Source organism: Leucoraja erinacea, chromosome 2 (genome assembly GCF_028641065.1).
Source record: "Leucoraja erinacea ecotype New England chromosome 2, Leri_hhj_1, whole genome shotgun sequence".
NCBI lineage: Eukaryota > Metazoa > Chordata > Chondrichthyes > Rajiformes > Rajidae > Leucoraja > Leucoraja erinaceus.
The window spans coordinates 126,028,353-126,046,927 of record NC_073378.1 but is presented as its reverse complement, the minus strand read 5'-3'; the positions used below and the strand labels follow the sequence as shown (position 1 = coordinate 126,046,927).

Below are 18,575 nucleotides of genomic sequence, written 5' to 3'. Positions count from 1 at the left end.
GGTGAATCAGTGGAATTCTTTGCCACAGAAGGTTGTGGTGGCCAAGTCAATGGATATGTTTAAGCCACAGATTGACAGATTCTTGTGTAGGAAAGAACTGCAGAAACTGGTTTAAGTCAAAGGTAGACACAAAATGCTGGAGCAACTCAGCGGGACAGGCAGCATAGAATAGAATAGAATAGAATAGAATTACCTTTATTGTCATTCAGACCTTACGGCCTGAACGAAATTTCGTGCCTGCAGTCATACATACAATAATACAATAATAAACAACAACAAACACAAATTAACATACAAACACCTCCTCACTGTGGTGGAGGCAAAAATCTTAGGGCTGCAGTCCCTTCCCTCCTCTTCTCCCTCTGCGCTGAGGCGATTCCCCACCGGGCGATGGTACAACCAGTCCCGCGGCTCACCGAACCCCGCAAACGGGCCGGCTCAAACACCGCGGAGATCTTTGGTTTCCTCCCGCAGGTACAGGTTTGTAGGTTAATTGGCTTGGTATAAATGTAAAATTGTCCCTAGTGTGTGTAGGATGGTGGTAGTGTGCAGGGATCGCTGGTCGGTGCGGGCTCGGTGGGCTGAAAGGCCGTGTTTCTCCGCTGTAATTCTAAACTAAATAGTAAAAAATATCTTACTACCTTGTTAATTTTCTCTTAAAATATATAAAAGGATTGCCTCATTGGTGGACACTGGAGGATATTATTACTTTGAGTGGGTCAACAATTAAAGTTCACAGAATCCATTTAATGCGCAGAATTCATTCACTCTTCCTTGCCAAAGACCATGATCCAGCAGATTACAATGAATGAGCAAATAGCTACAGTAATAGACAACATATGTTGAAGAAAAACGTGCTTATTTACCCCGATCACATTTCTGCAATGTATACCTGGATTCACAATTGCCTATTTTAGTTCAGGGTATCTAATGCTTTCACTTGACCCCCCCCACCCCCCCCCCCCAACCCCCTGCCATCCCCCCCCCCCCCCCCCCCCCCCCCCCCCACACCCCCACCCCCCCCCCTCCACACCCCAACTCCCCCGCCCCACCCCCACCTCCACCCCCCCCCCCCCCCCCCACCCCACCCCCCTAACCCCCCCCCCCCCCCCCCCCCCCACCTCCATCCACTCCCTCCCACTGTGAGGTATTACATTTTGGGAAGTCTAACTTGGGTATGACCTACACAGTGAATGGTAGGCCTCTGGGGAGCATTGTAGAGCAGAGGTATCTAGGAGTACAGGTACATGGTTCCCTGAAGATCGAGTCACAGGTAGATAAGGTGGTCAAAAAGGCTTTTGGCATTTTGGTCTTCAGAGAAGATTTAAGAGGATGTTGCCAGGACTAGAGGGTCTGAACTATAGGGAGAGGTTGAGTAGGCTGGATCTCTATTCCTTGGAGCACAGGGAGGATGATGTGTGATTTTATAGATGTGTGTAAAATAATGAGAGGAATCGCTCGGGTAGATGCACAGAATCGCATTGGTGAGACCAAATCTGGAGTATGGTGTACAATTTTGGTCACCCAATTATAGGAAGGCTGTCAACAAAATAGAGAGAGTACAGAGGAGATTTACTAGAATGTTGCCTGGGTTTCAACAACTAAGTACAGAGATAGGTTGAATAAGTTCGGTCTTAATTCTCTGGAGCGCAGAAGGTTAAGGGGGGACTTGATAGAGGTCTTTAAAATGATGAGAGGGATAGACAGAGTTGATGTGGACAAGCTTTTCCCTTTGAGAATAGGGAGGATTCAAACAAGAGGACATGACTTTAGAATTAAGGGACAGAAGTTTAGGGGTAATATGAGGGGGAACTTCTTTACTCAGAGAGTGGTAGCGGTGTGGAATGAGCTTCCAGTGGAAGTGCTGGAGGCAGGTCCATTGGTATCATTTAAAAATAAATTGGATAGGCATATGGATGAGAAGGGAATGGAGGGTTATGGTATGAGTGCAGGCAGGTGGGACTAAGGGGAAAAAAAATTTGTTCGGCACGGACTTGTAGGGCCGAGATGGCCTGTTTCCGTGCTGTAATTGTTATATGGTTATATGGTTATATGCTTAATCGCTTGTCCAGAGTAGGGGAATCGAGGACCAGAGGACAAAGGTTCACGGTGAAGGGGAAAAGATTTAATTGGAATCTGAGGGGAAATTCTTTTTATCCAAAGGGTGGTGGGTGTATGGAACAAGCTTCCAGAGAAGGTAGTTGAGGCTGGGACTATCCCATCATTTAAGAAACAGTTTGACAAGTACATGGATTGGACAGGTTTGGAGGGATATGGACCAAGCACAAGTGTGCCTAGTGTAGCTGGGACATTGTTGGCCGGTGTGGGCAAGTTGGGCCGAAGGGCCTGTTTCCACACTGTATCACTCTATGACTCTATTTAAAATAATTTCCAAATCTGAATAGTTAACCAGCTCCTTGTTTAACCCAAATTGAATGCATAAACTCATGCCACCTGTAATCTCTTAAATATAAATAAATGAATGGCAGTCTCAACTGAAAATGGCTATCAAGTAATGATTGAATATATAAGCTGAATGAATCCTAAATGATTTTTATTCTCGTGCATTAATAGCTTTGGTGTAAAGCTCAAAATCACTTTTTGTGTGAGAAGACTCAGTGGGACCTATTTAATCTGTTTAAATTATTTTCAAACATGTCAATATTAAATGGTAATTGTTTCAAACAGTCCCGGAGCATAGCAGTTTGCTGTGATGTACAACTGGCATTCTTAACCTGCTCTCAATTAGGAATCATGGATCTACTGCATCTGTTTTATTTTGGCGTTGGTTAAGGAATTCTCGTCAGTGGGAATGCTTGAGAAAAGGTCATAAGTGTTATGAGTAGAATTAGACCATTCGGCCCATCAAGTCTACTCCGCCATTGAATCACAGATGATCTATCTCTCCCCCCGAACCCCGTTCTCTTGCCTTCTCCCCATAACCTGTGACACCGGTACTATTCAAAAATCTATCTATCTCTGCCTTAAAAATACCACTGACTTGGCCTCCACAGCCTTCTGCGGCAATGAGTTCCACTCTGTGGCAAAGAATTCTACTCTCTGCTACTCTGCACTTCTTTGAACAGTGGGGTCTTCCCCACAACAGGGTAAATGCAACCTTGGTCAGATATCTCATCCAAAGGCAGCCCCTCTCTTACACTTCACCACCTTCACACTGTACTTAATCATTGGCCTGTGTTGCGTGAAACTGAATTCCTAAAGTTTGGCTTAAAACCAAAACCCACTTTCTCCCCAGTGGAGATTTGGATCATACGCTGTATAAAGCAGGCAACATAAAGATAACAAATCTTTGAAAATAACTCACTTGAATGCGCATCTCTGACTGCAGTGATGATTTTATCATCAGCATCTGCACAATGATCTGATGGAGTTAATCTCCGAGCCATTCCTGAACCTGTCCAATTTGATCAAAATCGTCATTAATTGCCCAACGTGCAGGAAAGAACTGCAGATGCCGGTTTAAATCGAAGGTAGACACAAAATGCTGGAGTAACTCAGCGGGACAGGCAGCATCTCTGGAGAGAAGGAATGGGTGACGTTTCAGGTTGAGTCCCTTCTTCAAACCCAGGGGATGAATGGTGCAGTAGATCAGTTAAGTCTCAATCAAACTGGTATTGAGGTCCCGGAACTGAAAGCAGCCACTCTTTACACAATAGAAGAGAGTTTCTTTCTCAGAGGGTCGTGAATCTTTGGAACTCTCTTCCTCAGAAGGATAGGACAAGCAGAACCCATAATGTTTTTAAGACTGTGTTATTTGCTAAGTGAGTCGGTGAGAGGACACGGGCCAAAACTTATTTTGCACATCTTTCATTCATTTTTTTCTATATCTCTCTGTATCACCGTCTATATCTCTTGTTTCCCTTTCCCCTGACTCTCGGTCTGAAGAAGGGTCTCGACCCGAAACCTCAACCATTCCTTTTCTCTGACCCGCTGAGTTACTCCAGCTTTTTGTGTCTATCTTCGGCAGAAAGAGAACCATTGACTTCATCCTCCCATAACATAGAAAACACAGAAAATTGGTGCAGGAGTAGGCCATTCGGCCCTTCGAGGCAGCACCGCCATTCAATATGAAGATGGCTGATCATCCAAAATCAGTACCCGTTCCTGTTTTTTCCCCATATCTCTTGATCCGTTAGCCCTAAGAGCTAAATCTAACTCTCTCTTGAAAACATCCAGTGAATTGGCTTCCACTGCCCTCTGTGGCAGAGAATTCCGCAGATTCATAACTCTCTCTGGGTGAAAATGTTTTTCCTCATCTCAGACCTAAATGGCATAACCCGTTATTCTTAAACAGTGACCCCTGGTTCTGTCTTCATCAACTTCTCTGTGGATGAAACATTTCTAAGTATTTCAATATTATAGTTAATTTTAACTGCCTCACTCACTGAGGTATTTGTTGATGAAGTAAAGGCAGTAAATGTACAGTGGAGAAGATTTGTACATTGCCACCATGAATTGCTCCCATTTTATTGAATTGGTGCTTTTCCTCAATGCTGTTGCATCATTAACAGCTGGACGTAGGAATAAGAATGCACAGAGTTAAGCAGCTGGAATTACTTGCACGTCTCCGTAGCAACACAGTTAAATAGAACTCGAGATCTTTATCCCGCTTGGGATTTAAGTTCACCACAGCTGATAGCAGACAATACACCTTGAAGTAATCACACTTCAATGACATACAAAAGATATGAAAGATGTCGAAAATCCTTAGTGCTGATTGTACAATTAAACTATTTTAGTCCTACACTCAATTCTCCACTCTCCACAGAGACGAATATTCAAATTAAGTCGTACCAGTGACTGATAAAGATCTAATTTTTTTTATCAGTCTGTTAAAGTTCTCAGTCATAAAAAAAAATGTGTTTGCCTCAGGATAGACTTCAATTGATTCTAGTCCAGAATGTAAAATTGTGCCAGCTGAGATACATTTAGAGTAAAGGATTGAGATTATCAGAGAGTGATTTGGTTGAAGGGCAATCTCTTGAATCTTGACTGGAGGCTTCATTATCCTCTGAGCAACATTGAATCTAACAAAGCGGTCTTACAGGTGGATTGGTTCATTTACGGTACTAGTAACCAAAGGCCTGGGTGTTTGATCTGGAGACGTGAGTTCAAATTCCATCTTGACAACTGGGAAATGTAGACTCAAATACTAAGATAAATCAGTAATGAAAATCTAGCATGAGGGCGGCACAGTGGCACAGTGGTAGAGTAGCTGCCTTACAGTGCCAGAAGACCCAGTTTTGACCCCGACTATGGGTGCTGTATGGAAACATAGACAATAGGTGCAGGAGTAGGCCATTCAGCCCATCGAGCCAGCACCGCCATTCAATATGATCATGGCTGATCATCCAGAATCAGTACCCCGTTCCTGCTTTCGCCCCCTATCCCTTGATTCTGATAGCCCTAAGAGCGAAATCTAACTATCTCTTGAATACATGTATAGAGAACGTATGTATGAAGTTTGTACGTTCCCCCCATGACCTGCGTGGGTTTTCTCCGGGAGCTCCGGTTTCCTCCCACACTTCAAAGACGTACAGGTTTGTAGGCTGATTGGCTTGTTAAAATATTGTAAATAGCCCCTGGTGTGTGCAGGATGGCATTAGTGTGTGGGGATCGCTGGATGGCCCGGACTTGGTGAGACGAAGGGCCTGTTTCCGCGATGTATCGCTGAACTAAACTAAACTAAACTAAAGGTAATAAATAAGCTAGAGTACTGTTGTTGAAAAACACATTGAGTTTCACAATTAAATTAATGTCCTTCAGGTAAGGAAATCTATCATCCTTATCTGCTCTGGCATATCGATGACTCCAAGTCCTTAATAGTCGGCCCTTATCTTCCCACTGAGACGCCATTCTGGAGTAAAGTGAGATTGGATATAATGTTTACCTGACCAATCTTATGAGCGAATAAATCTGTTAAAGTTAGTACTGTCATCAAATTAAAATTTTTGTTAAATTAATCTTCCTGTCTCCCGGGGTTTGATCAGCATACCCTGAGGGCAATCTACCAGTATGGAGGAATGTGGTGCAAGGAATGTCTCAGTGCAGGCGTATGCTACAGTCTCAGGATAACAAGGGTCACATAACAAGAGGATTTCAGTATTGGAGTAGAGAGGTTCTTCTGCAGTTGTACAGGGCTCTGGTGAGACCACATCTGGAGTATTGCGTACAGCTTTGGTCCCCTAATTTGAGGAAGGACATCCTTGTGATTGAGGCAGTGCAGCATAGGTTCACGAGATTGATCCCTGGGATGGCAGGACTGTCATATGAGGAAAGATTGAAAAGACTCGGCTTGTATTCACTGGAGTTTAGAAGGATGAGGGGGATCTTATAGAAACAAATAAAATTATAAAAGGACTGGACAAGGTAGATGCAGGAAAAATGTTCCCAATGTTGGCCGAGTCCAGAACCAGGAGCCACAGTCTTAGAATAAAAGGGAGGCCATTTAAGACTGATGTGAGAATTTTTTTTTTAACCCAGAGAGTTGTGAATTTGTGGAATTCCCTGCTACAGAGGGCAGTGGAGGCCAAATCACTGGATGGATTTAAGAGAGAGTAAAATAGAGCTCTAGGGGCTGGTGAAATCAAGGGATATGGGGAGAAGGCAGGCACGGGTTATTGATTGGGGCCAATCAGCCATGATCACAATGAATGGCGGTGCTGGCTCGAACGGCCGAATGGCCTCCTCCTGCACCTATTTTCTATGTTTCTATGTTTCTATGATTGATAGTCTCTGAGAACCATCCCCTTAATGCTTGAGTCTGAAGAAGGGTCTCGACCGAAACGTCACCTATTCCTTCGCTCCATAGATGCTGCCTCACCCACTGAGTTTCCCCAGTATTTTTGTCAACCCTTGATGCTGGAGTAACTCAGCAGGACTGGCAGCATCTCTGGAGAGAAGGAAAGGGTGACGTTTCGGGTCGAGACCCCAGTCCTCATCCTGAGGAAAGGTCTCGAACCGAAACATCACCCATTCCTTCTATCCAGAGATGCTGCCTGTCCCCCTGAGTTACTCCAGCATTTTGTGTCTATCTGCAGTGTAAACCAGCTCTGCAGTTCCTTCCCACATATAGGAAAATGATGATTTAGTTACCATGTTTGGAGTAGGGAGCAACTGAGGCAGATAGGATTTGTGCTCCCAATCAGTAATTGTTAGTGGAAGGCGTAGATGTGTGAGAAAAGTCTGGGCCAAAACATCTCGCCTTTGAAGCCCATAAAGCTGATGAATCTCAAGGACTGCCAGCTCTTGGATCTGTACCTTGGCACGAGCTACATACTATAGCATTATGACACAAAATGCTGGAGTAACTCAATGGGACAGGCAGCATCTCTGGAGAAAAGGAATGGGTGATGTTTCGGGTCGAGACCCTTCTTCAGCCTGAATCAGTCTGCAGAAGGGTCTCGACCCAAAACGTCAACTATTTTCTATGTTTCTAAGCAACATAGCTCCGTGTTAGACCGTTGGGCCGACCCTGTGACGCCTCCAGGACATCAGAATCACATGGTCATTTCAAGATCCCTGCACTTACAGCAACTGGGACTTGAAAATGGCGCCAAAGGTTGTCTCGACCCGAAACGCCAGCCATTCCATCTCCCCAGAGTTGCTGCCTGTCCCGCTGAGTTACTCCAGCATTTTGTGTCTATCTTCTGTTTAAACCAGCATCTGCAGTTCCTTCCTACACATAGCATTATGACAAGCCGACTCTGAACTTGAAGAATTCTAGATTTACCTGTTGAGAATATTTGTCCGAGGCTGATTGCGGGCTTTAATTTTGCAGGTATTTCAAGGCAACAGCAGCCCCAATGATACAGTCGTAAGGCAGTTTCCTCAGAAAATCCTGACACGATATTTGCGGATAAGACCACAGACGTGGGAGAATGGCATTGCACTTCGCCTTGAAATATATGGATGCAAGATCGCAGGTAAAGAAATTGCCTCTATGAATGCTGTTAAACTATTCTCTTCACTTCAATACACCCAATGTACTACTAATAAACCGTTAGCTGTTTATTGCGGTTAGCCTCACTGCACCTTCTCCTTTTAGTAAATTAAAATATCTTCGGACAAAATGATCACCCTGTCTAAATCTCTTCAACACGGGCATCTGAGAAAAAACAGCAAATGTAGAATATCTGTTTGCCCAAAGCAAATTGATGTTTCCTCCTTGTTTAACGTTGCCTATTTCCTTCGCTTCATAGATGCTGCCTCACCCGCTGAGTTTCTCCAGCATTTTTGCCTACCCTTCCTCCTTGATTAAATGTTTAATTCTTACTTCATTGAGAAATTTCAATCCTGGTTGTCAGAGTCACGAATTGGGGATGTCCACGTTTTTATAGGAAGCCCCAGGATTTAGCTATTTAAAAAATGTCACATTGTGTATTGAGAAGCTGCCCGGATCAACTTTCTTGAATGCAAAGTTACTTAAAGTTGAGCAGAAAAAAAAAAAATCACATTCCGCAAATGTGTTGACTATTTTTAGACCGGTGATATTTTTTTTTATGATTTCCATAATTTTTTTTGAAAAAGATGTGAACTGTTCAAGTTTATCGGGGAGTGATCTTCTCAATGATGCGACTTTTAATGTTGGAAAAAATTGGTTCCCAGCACATGAAATTTGATCTGTCTGACTTTTATAACTGAATCTGATGCATTGTAAGGAGCTGCAGCCTCTGCCTGTAGGATTAGTCAAATGATCTGGATGATCCAGGTTCTTACTCCACTGCACTTTCATCACTAAATTTGTTGTGCCATGATTGCATTTTTTGGCTTTTGAACCAGAAGATAGTTTGTCCAAACCACTTACAAGAGTAGTGATCATGTAATCCATCCTGCAAGTTCATTGTCTTGCTTCCCTATAAGGCGTGCCCTATTTTTTGAGTATGGTGTAAAACACATGTCCTGTCTCTTAAGCCCCTGTCCCACTTTCACGACCTAATTGGCGACCTCTGCCGTGTTTGTCCTTGACTCATACTCGCCGGATGGTCGCCACGAGGTCGTAGGAGGTCTTCGTAACTCTTCCTCATGCTCGTGAGGAAGCATGAGGTTGCGGCGTTTTTTCCAGCCTGATAAAAAATGACCAGGAGTAAAGAAAAAAGGTCGGCATGGAAAAAAATTGATACTTTTTGCTCGTAGGTAGGTGGTAGGTAGGTTGTAGTAGGTTGTGATGGTAGTCGTAGGTAGTCGTAGATAGTCGCAGGTCGGTAACTGGCCCAAGAAAAAAAATGCAAACATGACAATTTTATCATGTGACAAGTTTCCACTCGTAGCTAGTCATTGTTGGTCTTAGGTATGGAAGACTGAGGTCGAGGGGGGTCGTAGACATAGTCGTAGGAGGTCGTAGGAGGTGCTTTACATTGGCGAGTCAACACGACCTTGACATTTTTTACAAATCGTCTAGGGTCTTCTAAACTCGTGGATTAGGTCGTCCAAGTGGGACAGGCCGTTAAGGCTCTTCCACTGTCACGATTAATGCAATCCTCATCGGGGAGGCCATGATAGTGCGTACATTGGTTGCCACATTTTCTAACAACTGCACAGCAAATGGAGAATTATTTTCCCCTCTTAGTCTCCTGATTCAAATGCAGCCTGGTCCCATTGGGATTTAAAAAATCTGCTCTGTTTGTGTTAAATGTCTTATAAACACACACACACAGTGCAAATTCACATCATTTACAATAAATACACAACCACACCAAGAAAAGTTATTAATTCCCCTCCCCACACAATAACAAATCTGGAAACTCAAAAAGATCTCTGAACATAAAAAGATGTATAAATTGTGATCTATTTGTTCAGAGGGTATAAGTGCTACGGTTCAAGTTGGCATTTTTTTCCTTCCCCATTTGCCCCTAAGCTGAAGGACAGCAAGCCCATTTTCAAAGGCATTTTAGGATCACCCTCCTTGATACATCTAGTCAAATATTGGTTTGCCTGGATAAAATCAGGCTTCCTTTTCTTAACAGCATTAGTGAAAAGATTTGATATTTCTCCTAATCCAGTGGTTTAATTGTCACTAGGTAGACACACAAAATGCTGGAGTAACTCAGCGGGACAAGCAGCATCTCTGGAGAGAAGGAATGGGTGACGTTTTGAGTTGAGACCCTTCTTCAGACTTCTTCAGTCTTTGGTTTAAAGCAGCATCTGCAGTTCCTTCCTACACATACCCTCCCAAGCCCCTGGGGTTATGCATGGACTCATTTAAGGGTTCTTTGCAATCCCAAGGGAGGAAGAGTATGGAGTGTAATCGCCATACAGCGTTAAACTGGAGAACCCCTATAACATTTAGAGTTTAAAAGAATGAGGGGGGGACCTCATTGAAACTTACCGAATAGTGGAAGGCCTGGATAGAGTGGATGTGGACAGGATGTTTCAACTAGTGGGACAGTCTAGGACCAGAGGTCTCAAAATTAAAGGACGTTCTTTTAGGAAGGAGATGAGGAGGAATTTAGTTAGTCAGAGGGCGGTGAATCTGTGGAATTCTTTACCACAGAAGGCTGTGAAGGCCAAGTCAGTGGATTTTTTTTTTAAGGCAGAGATAGATAGATATGTGATTAGTATGGGTGTCAGGGATCATGGGGAGAAGGCAGGAGAAGGGGATTAAGATAGGGAAAGATAGATCAGCCATGAGTTTATGGCGGAGTAGTCTTGATGGGCCGAATGGCCTAATTCTGCTCCTATCACTTATGGACTTGTACAAATCCATGCTCCAGCATCTTTTATTGCGTAATGCAAGTGACCTTTGCTGGTAGCATTTGTGAAATGTAAATTGTACCAATCTTGGGTTCCATAAGGTCTTGGGTGTTGCTTGTGAGTGTGAGAGGACATAATATAACTACCAGCAATTAAGCATGTATTGGAAACCGAAATCAGGTTAATGCATGGTTGCGAATGAGAAATAGGACATTTTTAGATCTTGGGAATTGACAATTCATTTCTGAATCTGCAAATAGATATTAGACCTAGACTGAAGATAATTTGATCTGGTCATGCATCTTAAATAAGGTGGGGATAATCGAGGGGAAGGAAGAGGTATACGTAAAGATCAGATTCAGCGATAAAAGAATACAAAATGATGAGAGAAGACAGCAATTTGGAATAATGGAATTAATTTATCAAGAAACAAAAGACAAAATAGTCAAGCGTGCTGCAAATTCATCAATAGCAATGAAAAGTCAGGATGGGAATAGGATCATTAAGAGATGGACAGGACAATGGCACAGATAGTGTGGGGGAGACAACTGAAATAAATCACAATTTCCCGTCCACATTTGCCAGGGGAGTCAATAGGTGGACATGGCATTGGAAGATGAAATGAGTAATGAAATAGCTTCTTGTTCAGTAGAAAAAGACCAAAGATTATGCACACCCACCAAATTAAAGAGCATAACACCAGGTGCGTTGCGCCCATGCATTTTAAAAGGCTTCAAGGTGGAGATGGCAGATACACTGCCGCACACACGTAATAATTCTTTAGAAAGACTTGTCGTGCCAGAGGACTGGATTTTAGAAACATAGAAACATAGAAACATAGAAATTAGGTGCAGGAGTAGGCCATTCGGCCCTTCGAGCCTGCACCGCCATTCAATATGATCATGGCTGATCATCCAACTCAGTATCCCGTACCTGCCTTCTCTCCATACCCCCTGATCCCCTTAGCCACAAGGGCCACATCTAACTCCCTCTTAAATATAGCCAATGAACTGGCCTCAACTACCCTCTGTGGCAGAGAGTTCCAGAGATTCACCACTCTCTGTGTGAAAAAAGTTCTTCTCATCTCAGTTTTAAAGGATTTCCCCCTTATCCTTAAGCTGTGACCCCTTGTCCTGGACTTCCCTAACATCGGGAACAACCTTCCTGCATCTAGCCTGTCCAACCCCTTAAGAATTTTGTAAGTTTTAGCTAACGTGGTGTTAGTTTCTGAGAACCGTAAGTGAACATGTCCACAAAATTAATGAGCAGTCAGCTTAACATTAATAGTTGTTGAAATATTAGATTTTCTATGAAAGATAGGACATCTAGCATTAACAAAAACTGTCAATGGTTGGTTTGGATTTCAAGGGGGGAAATCGTGCTTGGCTAATCTAATTGCATTTTTTGAGGTGGTAGCAGAGAGATCAGTCAAGGTTCAGATTAGGTTTTCAAAAGACCTTTGTTAAGGAACCCCGTTGTTGACATGGCGTCACAGGTAGATAGGGTGGTCAAAAAAGCTTTGGACAATTTGGCCTTCATCATTCAGAGTATTGAGTATAGAGGTTGGGAGGTCATGTTGCAGTTGTATAAGAAATTGGTGAAGCCACTTTTAGGGTATTGTGTTCAGTTTTGGTCACCGTGTTAGAGGAAAACTGGAAAGGGTGCAGAGAAGATTTTCGAGGATGTTGCCAGGTCTCGAGGGTCTGAGCTATAGGGAGAGGTTGAGCAGACAAGGGCTTTATTCCTTGGAGTGCAGGAGGATGAAGGGTGATCTTATGGAGGTGTATAAAATTGTGAGAGGAAAGAGCTGCAGATGCTGGTTTAAATCGAAGGTACACAAAATGCTGGAATAACTCAGCGGGTCAGGCAGCATCTCTGGAGAGAAGGAATGGGAGACATTTCGAGCCGAGATCCTTCTTATTTCCCATGAGAGGAATAGGTTTGGTTTGCCCAGAGTAGGGGAATCAAGAACCGAAGACATGTTTAGGGGGGGGGGTAAGTTAAGGTTTGAGGGGTAATTTGTTTGCACAAAGGGTGGTGGTTGCATGAAATGAGGTGCTGGAGGCAGGTACTATCGTATAATTTGAGAAATATTTAGGCAGATACACAGTTAGGAAAGGTTTAGAGGGATAAGGACCAAACGCAGGCAGGTGGGACTGATATAGAGGGGACATGTTAATTGGTGTGGGCAAGTTGGGCCAAAGGGCCTATTTCCGATCTGTAAGACTCTATGACTCTAATAGATCAGTAGAGAAGGTAATATCAGGGTGCAAGTAGTATCATAGATTGGTAGCTGGCATGAGGATTGTATAAACGGAGAAGGGGAACAAAGGGTATCTGTTTGCAATGGGAATAGTGATGTTCAACAAAGCTCAGTGCTGGGATTCCCACTCAACATTACTTTAAAATTTAGACTCTGGGATTAAAAACAAGCTCTAAACTTGACATTGATATCTATGTTGCAAGGGGAATGGGAGGGGGGGGGGGGGGGGGGGGGGGAGTTACCAAATATTGATAGTTCTGCTGCAATGTGAAAGTTGTGGTTTTAAGAAACTGCACATTGCAGAAAATCAGCGTATAAAAACAATTGTTTCTATGGGGGAACAGGGCCAGATAGTTTCAGACTCACAAAGGCAAAGTTATTTTGTGCCCCAGGATTTTCAAAAATAATTCAAAAGTTTATTTTTGTTACTGTAAGTTAAAAATACTAAAGTCTGTATGTTACATTGTATGATAAGTATTAATGCACTGGTGGACATAGAAGTGATTGCTTGTCAATGTCAATGGCTCCCCATGGTTAAAGTGGCCGCTGTCCTCTTATGAGACAATGGTGTCTGATTGCTGTGGGGAGGCTTCATGGAATCAGTTGTTTTCTATAAGACAGCTTTTTTTCTGCTTGGCAGTTTCCAAAATAATGTTTACATTGTTTTCTCGTTCCCGATTTGAAATCACATTATAACTAATGGGGCCCATGTAACACAAATAGTGTCCCCCTAATTTATCAATCTTGTTATATCCAATACACGTGTCACATGTGTGACAGCAGAAGTACCTGTACTGGTAAATGATGTCCAACACAGATAAATCTGATCTATTTTGTTTGTTGGGAGGAATACGGAGGTTGCTTATTTCTTCATAGGTAAAAGACTAGATGGGTTGAGAAACAAAGCGATCCCAGAATACAAATCCACCATAGAAACACAGAAAATAGGTGCAGAAGTAGGTCATTGGGCCCTTTGAGTCTATTCAATATGATCATGGCTGATCATCTAAAATCAGTACCCCGTTCCTGCTTTCTCCCCATATCCCTAAGAGCTAAAGCTAACGCTCTCTTGAAAACAACTTCTCCCATTGAAACACCAGTCACTAAAAGTTACACAAATTAACCAGACCATAAAGAACACTATGAATCTGGATCAAACTCTATTTAGATCACACTTTGATACATTCAGACCATGCTGCATGCTGTTATATTTTACACATTATTCCAAAAGATAAGGAGGGGTCTGCGAGACAAGGATGATATCAGGAATTTGAAGATATAATGTGGTATATATCAGGAAAGGATACATAGAACGGTCACCTTATGTTGAGAACACAAAAAAAGTTGAAAGGGAACCAAATAGATCTCTTTAACATTGTGAAAGACTCGGGTGGAGTGAAAGAGAAAAACCAGAGAGGCTCTTGTTATACAGTAGTCACCAAGAAGTCGAAGCAAGTCAAGTCAACTTTATTTGTCACATACACATACAAGATGTGCAGTGAAATGAAAGTGGCAATGCCTGCGGGATTGTGCAAAACAACAGAACAGAACAGAACCAGCAATTATATTTAAAAAAAAGACACAACAGTAAATTAGTCCCTGGTGAGATAAGAGTTTACAGTCCTAATGGCCTGTGGGAAGAAACTCCGTTTCATCCTCTTTGTTTTCACAGCATGACAGCGGAGGCGTTTGCCTGACCGTAGCAGCTGGAACAGTCCGTTGCTGGGGTGGTAGGGGTCCTTCATTATCTTGCTGGCTCTGGATCTGCACCTCCTGGTGTATAGGTCCTGCAGGGGGGTGAGTGTAGTTCCCATAGTGCATTCGGCCGAAACAAACTACTCTCTGCAGAGCCTTCCTGTCCTGGGCAGAGCTGTTCCCAAACCAGATCGAGAGGTTTCCGGACAGGATGATTTCTACAGCGCCAGAGTAGAAGGATTGAAGGATCCTCAGAGAGACTCTGAATTTCCTCAGCTGCCTGAGGTGGTAAAAGCGCTGCCTTGCCTTTCTCACCAGTGCGGCAGTGTCCATGCCAGATGAGTGGAGACAATGTGGAACTCACTACTTCAGGGAGTCATTGAATCAAATAATATAGATACATTTAAAGGAATGCAAGACAACGATATGAATGAGGGTATAGAGTGTGATACGGATATGTATAGATGAGGAAAAATGGGAGCATGGGCAAACAGAGCATAAAGACTGTCATGGACTAGTTAGGCCAAATGGCCTATTACTAAATCCTATGTTTTCATGGATGGGCATATATTTAATGTAACAGTATATATATTTTAAATGTGCATACAGAAGAGCCAAGGTATAATTCATTAATAATGAGCTACCATTTATCTTGTAAAATCCATCATGATTAATGACTTAAACAGCTGCAGATGTAAATGTAGCTCTTCTCGTAATGAAATGTTGTCGCAGTACTCAAAATTTAATAAAGTGCACTTCAATCAGCAACCACAAGTTTGACAGGATGTGCCGCAAACCTGCTAATGTTTGAGATTTAGTTTAGTTTAGTTTATAGCTACAGTGGGGAAACAGGCCCTTCGACCCACCGCGTCTGCACCGGCCAGCAATCCACGCACATTAACACGATCCTACACACGCACTAGGGATAACTTACAATTCACACTTACACCAAGCCAATTAACCTACAAGCCTGTACGTCTTTGGAGTGTGGGAGGAAACCGAAGATCTCGGAGAATACCCATGCAAGTCACGGGGGGAACATACAAACTCTGTACAGACAGCACCTGCAGTCGGGATCGAACCCGGGTCTCCAGCGCTGCAAGTGCTGTAAGGTAGCAACTCTACCGCTGCACCACCATGCCGTTCCTGGCGTCAGAGGCCAGGGCCTGTATAGGAATCTCTTTTGAGAGCCCTTTTTTTTCCCCATATGCCTTGCACTTCTGCAGTAGATTAGATATCTATTTCATTTGCATTCTATTTTCAAAATAACTCATCGGTGCAGAGAATTTATTGTTGCCACTAGCCAATCGGAATCTTAGCGAATTGCTCTGCTCAATGTTAAATATATACTTCCTATTTCTCAGATAATCTCCGCAGGTGGGAAGAATATCAGGATTACGCTTTAGCCAAGTAAACTGAGAAATTAAAACAAGAACTAATGTTATCATATATTTGGCATAAGTAATTCCTACCCACATCCACAGTGTTTGGTTTGAAAACAGAACTCGATCCCCTCACTCGCCCCTGACTCACAGTCTGAAGAAGTAATGTGGAGGAAGGAACTGCAGATGCTGGTTGACACTGAAGGTAGACACAAAATGCTGGAGCGACTCAGCGGGACAGGCAGCATCTCTGGAGAGAAGGAATGGGTGACGTTTCGGGTCTGAAGAATGGTCTCGACCTGAAATGTCACCGATTCCTTCTATCCAGAGATGCTACCTGTCCCGTTGAGTTACTCCAGCATTTTGTGTCTAAAACCCGATTGTTAATACTAAAGGCCCTGTCCCACTTTGCCGAGCTACTCACGAACTCTCCAGAGTTTTCCCCTTGATTCGAACTCGGGGAATGATGAGTAATGTCGGTAGCGAGTCCATAGGAGCCCGTAGATGTTTCGTAGCGGCTCGTAATGCCAGCCGCAGGAACTCGGGGCATCAGGTAAGTCGGGACGTTTTTTCAACATGGTGAAAAATGTCCACGAGTTAAAAAAAATAGCCCCAAGTACCTTTGGACGGCTATGACCGTAATTCTCCAGGGAAAACTCGGGATAGTTTGTGAGTAACTCGGGAAAGTGGGACAGGGCCTTTAGTCTTCAAGTAAGTGATTAGAAAGTAATACCACACCGTAGAACTGAACAGGAAAATGGGTCATCCATGTATTTACCATTAGAGCTTTAACTCAAAGGCATTGCTTTTTGTTCTGTTCAGACTTGTTTTAATTCCACAGTGCAACCAATAGATTGTTTGCCTGATCATTGTAAATGCATCTTCATGATAAATAAAAAAGCATGACCTCATTCTTCACTAATGGCCGTTAACTTGTTGATCTGTAGATTACCCCTGTTCTGGAATGCTAGGAATGGTATCTGGACTCATCACTGATAACCAGATCACAGCCTCGTCATCCATGGACCGATATTGGGGTCCCGAACATGCCCGCCTTCTCACCAGTCGCCAAGGTTGGGCGCTGCAGCCAGTCCACCGGCCATACAATAACGAGTGGATTCAGATAGACCTGGGAATGGAGAAGGAGGTGCGGAGCCTGGTCATCCAAGGTGTGAAGCAGAGGGATAATAAAGTCTACATGAGGAAGTTCAAACTCGGGTACAGCACAAACGGATCGGACTGGAAGTTGGTAACAAGTCCTGGCAGCCCGAAGCCCAAGGCAAGTAGACTGTGATCACAGCTTTAGACGTGAATTTTTTTTTTTTTAAAAGGGAGCAGGACCTCCGAGTTCAGCTCTGGCCATGATGCTGTCACTAAAATTAATGTCTCAAGTGCTGCAGCACAAAGAACCCATGCACATAAACAGCACTATGCCAAGATTCTGTTGTCACATTTGGCATGTTTGTAACTCAAAGGCGATTTCCACTTTATTTCTTTAATTATTCATTTCTATTATTTCCTCCCAGTCAGAACACACAAGACACTGATTTCCTTGCTGCCGGCCATTGATACCACGCAGAATGAGCATTTAGTCTTTGTGAAGTGCGCTTAAAATGCAAATGCGCTTCCGAAGGACCTGTGTGTGACAAGCAGGCAAATTCCAAATCTATTAAAATGCAAGGATCCAGCGCATAGACGAAAATCTGGACAACCTTTGTTTAGCAAACAGACAAGCTCCGAAATATTTGCATCTTACTTGCATTGTGTATTTGGCCAAGCACATTGCAGTTTGAATAAAAATGTTTGTGCTACTGGATTGTAAACAAGTACAGAAGGTTTGCCGAACACTTTCATGTAAAGGCAGAGTCCTAGTCGCAAATTTTAAGCAGCATGACACCATTTATTTTGGGTGACATCCATACGGAGTAGGTGCAGTGCTTTTTAGCTCGTGTGATCGGTTTAACTTCTTACAGAGCTTCGCCCATGGACTTCACTCCATTAATTACCAATGGACAATCCAGAGTGTCTGTGGGCAGGAGAAGTTTGAAACAGATTGGAAAAGAACGATTGTAGTTCACACACACAAATTTCATTGAAACGTTCTTAATACCACATCCTCCTGCGAAAAATCGTCTACTCGGGTCCATTCAAACACAATTTCTGCCCATAGCTGTTTGGATTCCATGATTTTGATGATTTTGAAGAACATCTTTGTGGAAACATATCAGTCTACATTACCTTCAGTTGACTTAAGTGGAATTAATCTTGAAAGTAGAATACAATACACTGATGTGACTATTTGCATTTGTCGCAATTAACTGGGGATGAACTTTGTGGGGTAAAATTCTTGTGGCACTTTCTTAAAGTATGTTTTTCTGTAAATTGAGATGCTGATTAGTACACTTTGCACACATTTATTTTGTACGGGGAATTGGCACAAGGCATTGAACATGTAGCATCCATGTGATGAATGCGTTGGTTATTATGTTTAATAGTTTAACTCCTGTCTGCAGTGGTCACTG

General features: G+C 43.1%; 1 protein-coding gene across 1 annotated transcript in view; it reads left to right on the top strand.

The window, feature by feature from the left end:
• nrp1a (neuropilin 1a) overlaps positions 1-18,575 on the top strand; it is a 249,136-nt gene that overhangs the window by 170,294 nt on the left and 60,267 nt on the right. Inside the window, exons 9-10 of the mRNA XM_055665192.1 lie at positions 7,802-7,946; positions 17,001-17,332. Of these exons, the coding sequence (XP_055521167.1) occupies positions 7,802-7,946; positions 17,001-17,332 (477 nt within the window). The remainder of the gene's footprint in view (positions 1-7,801; positions 7,947-17,000; positions 17,333-18,575) is intronic.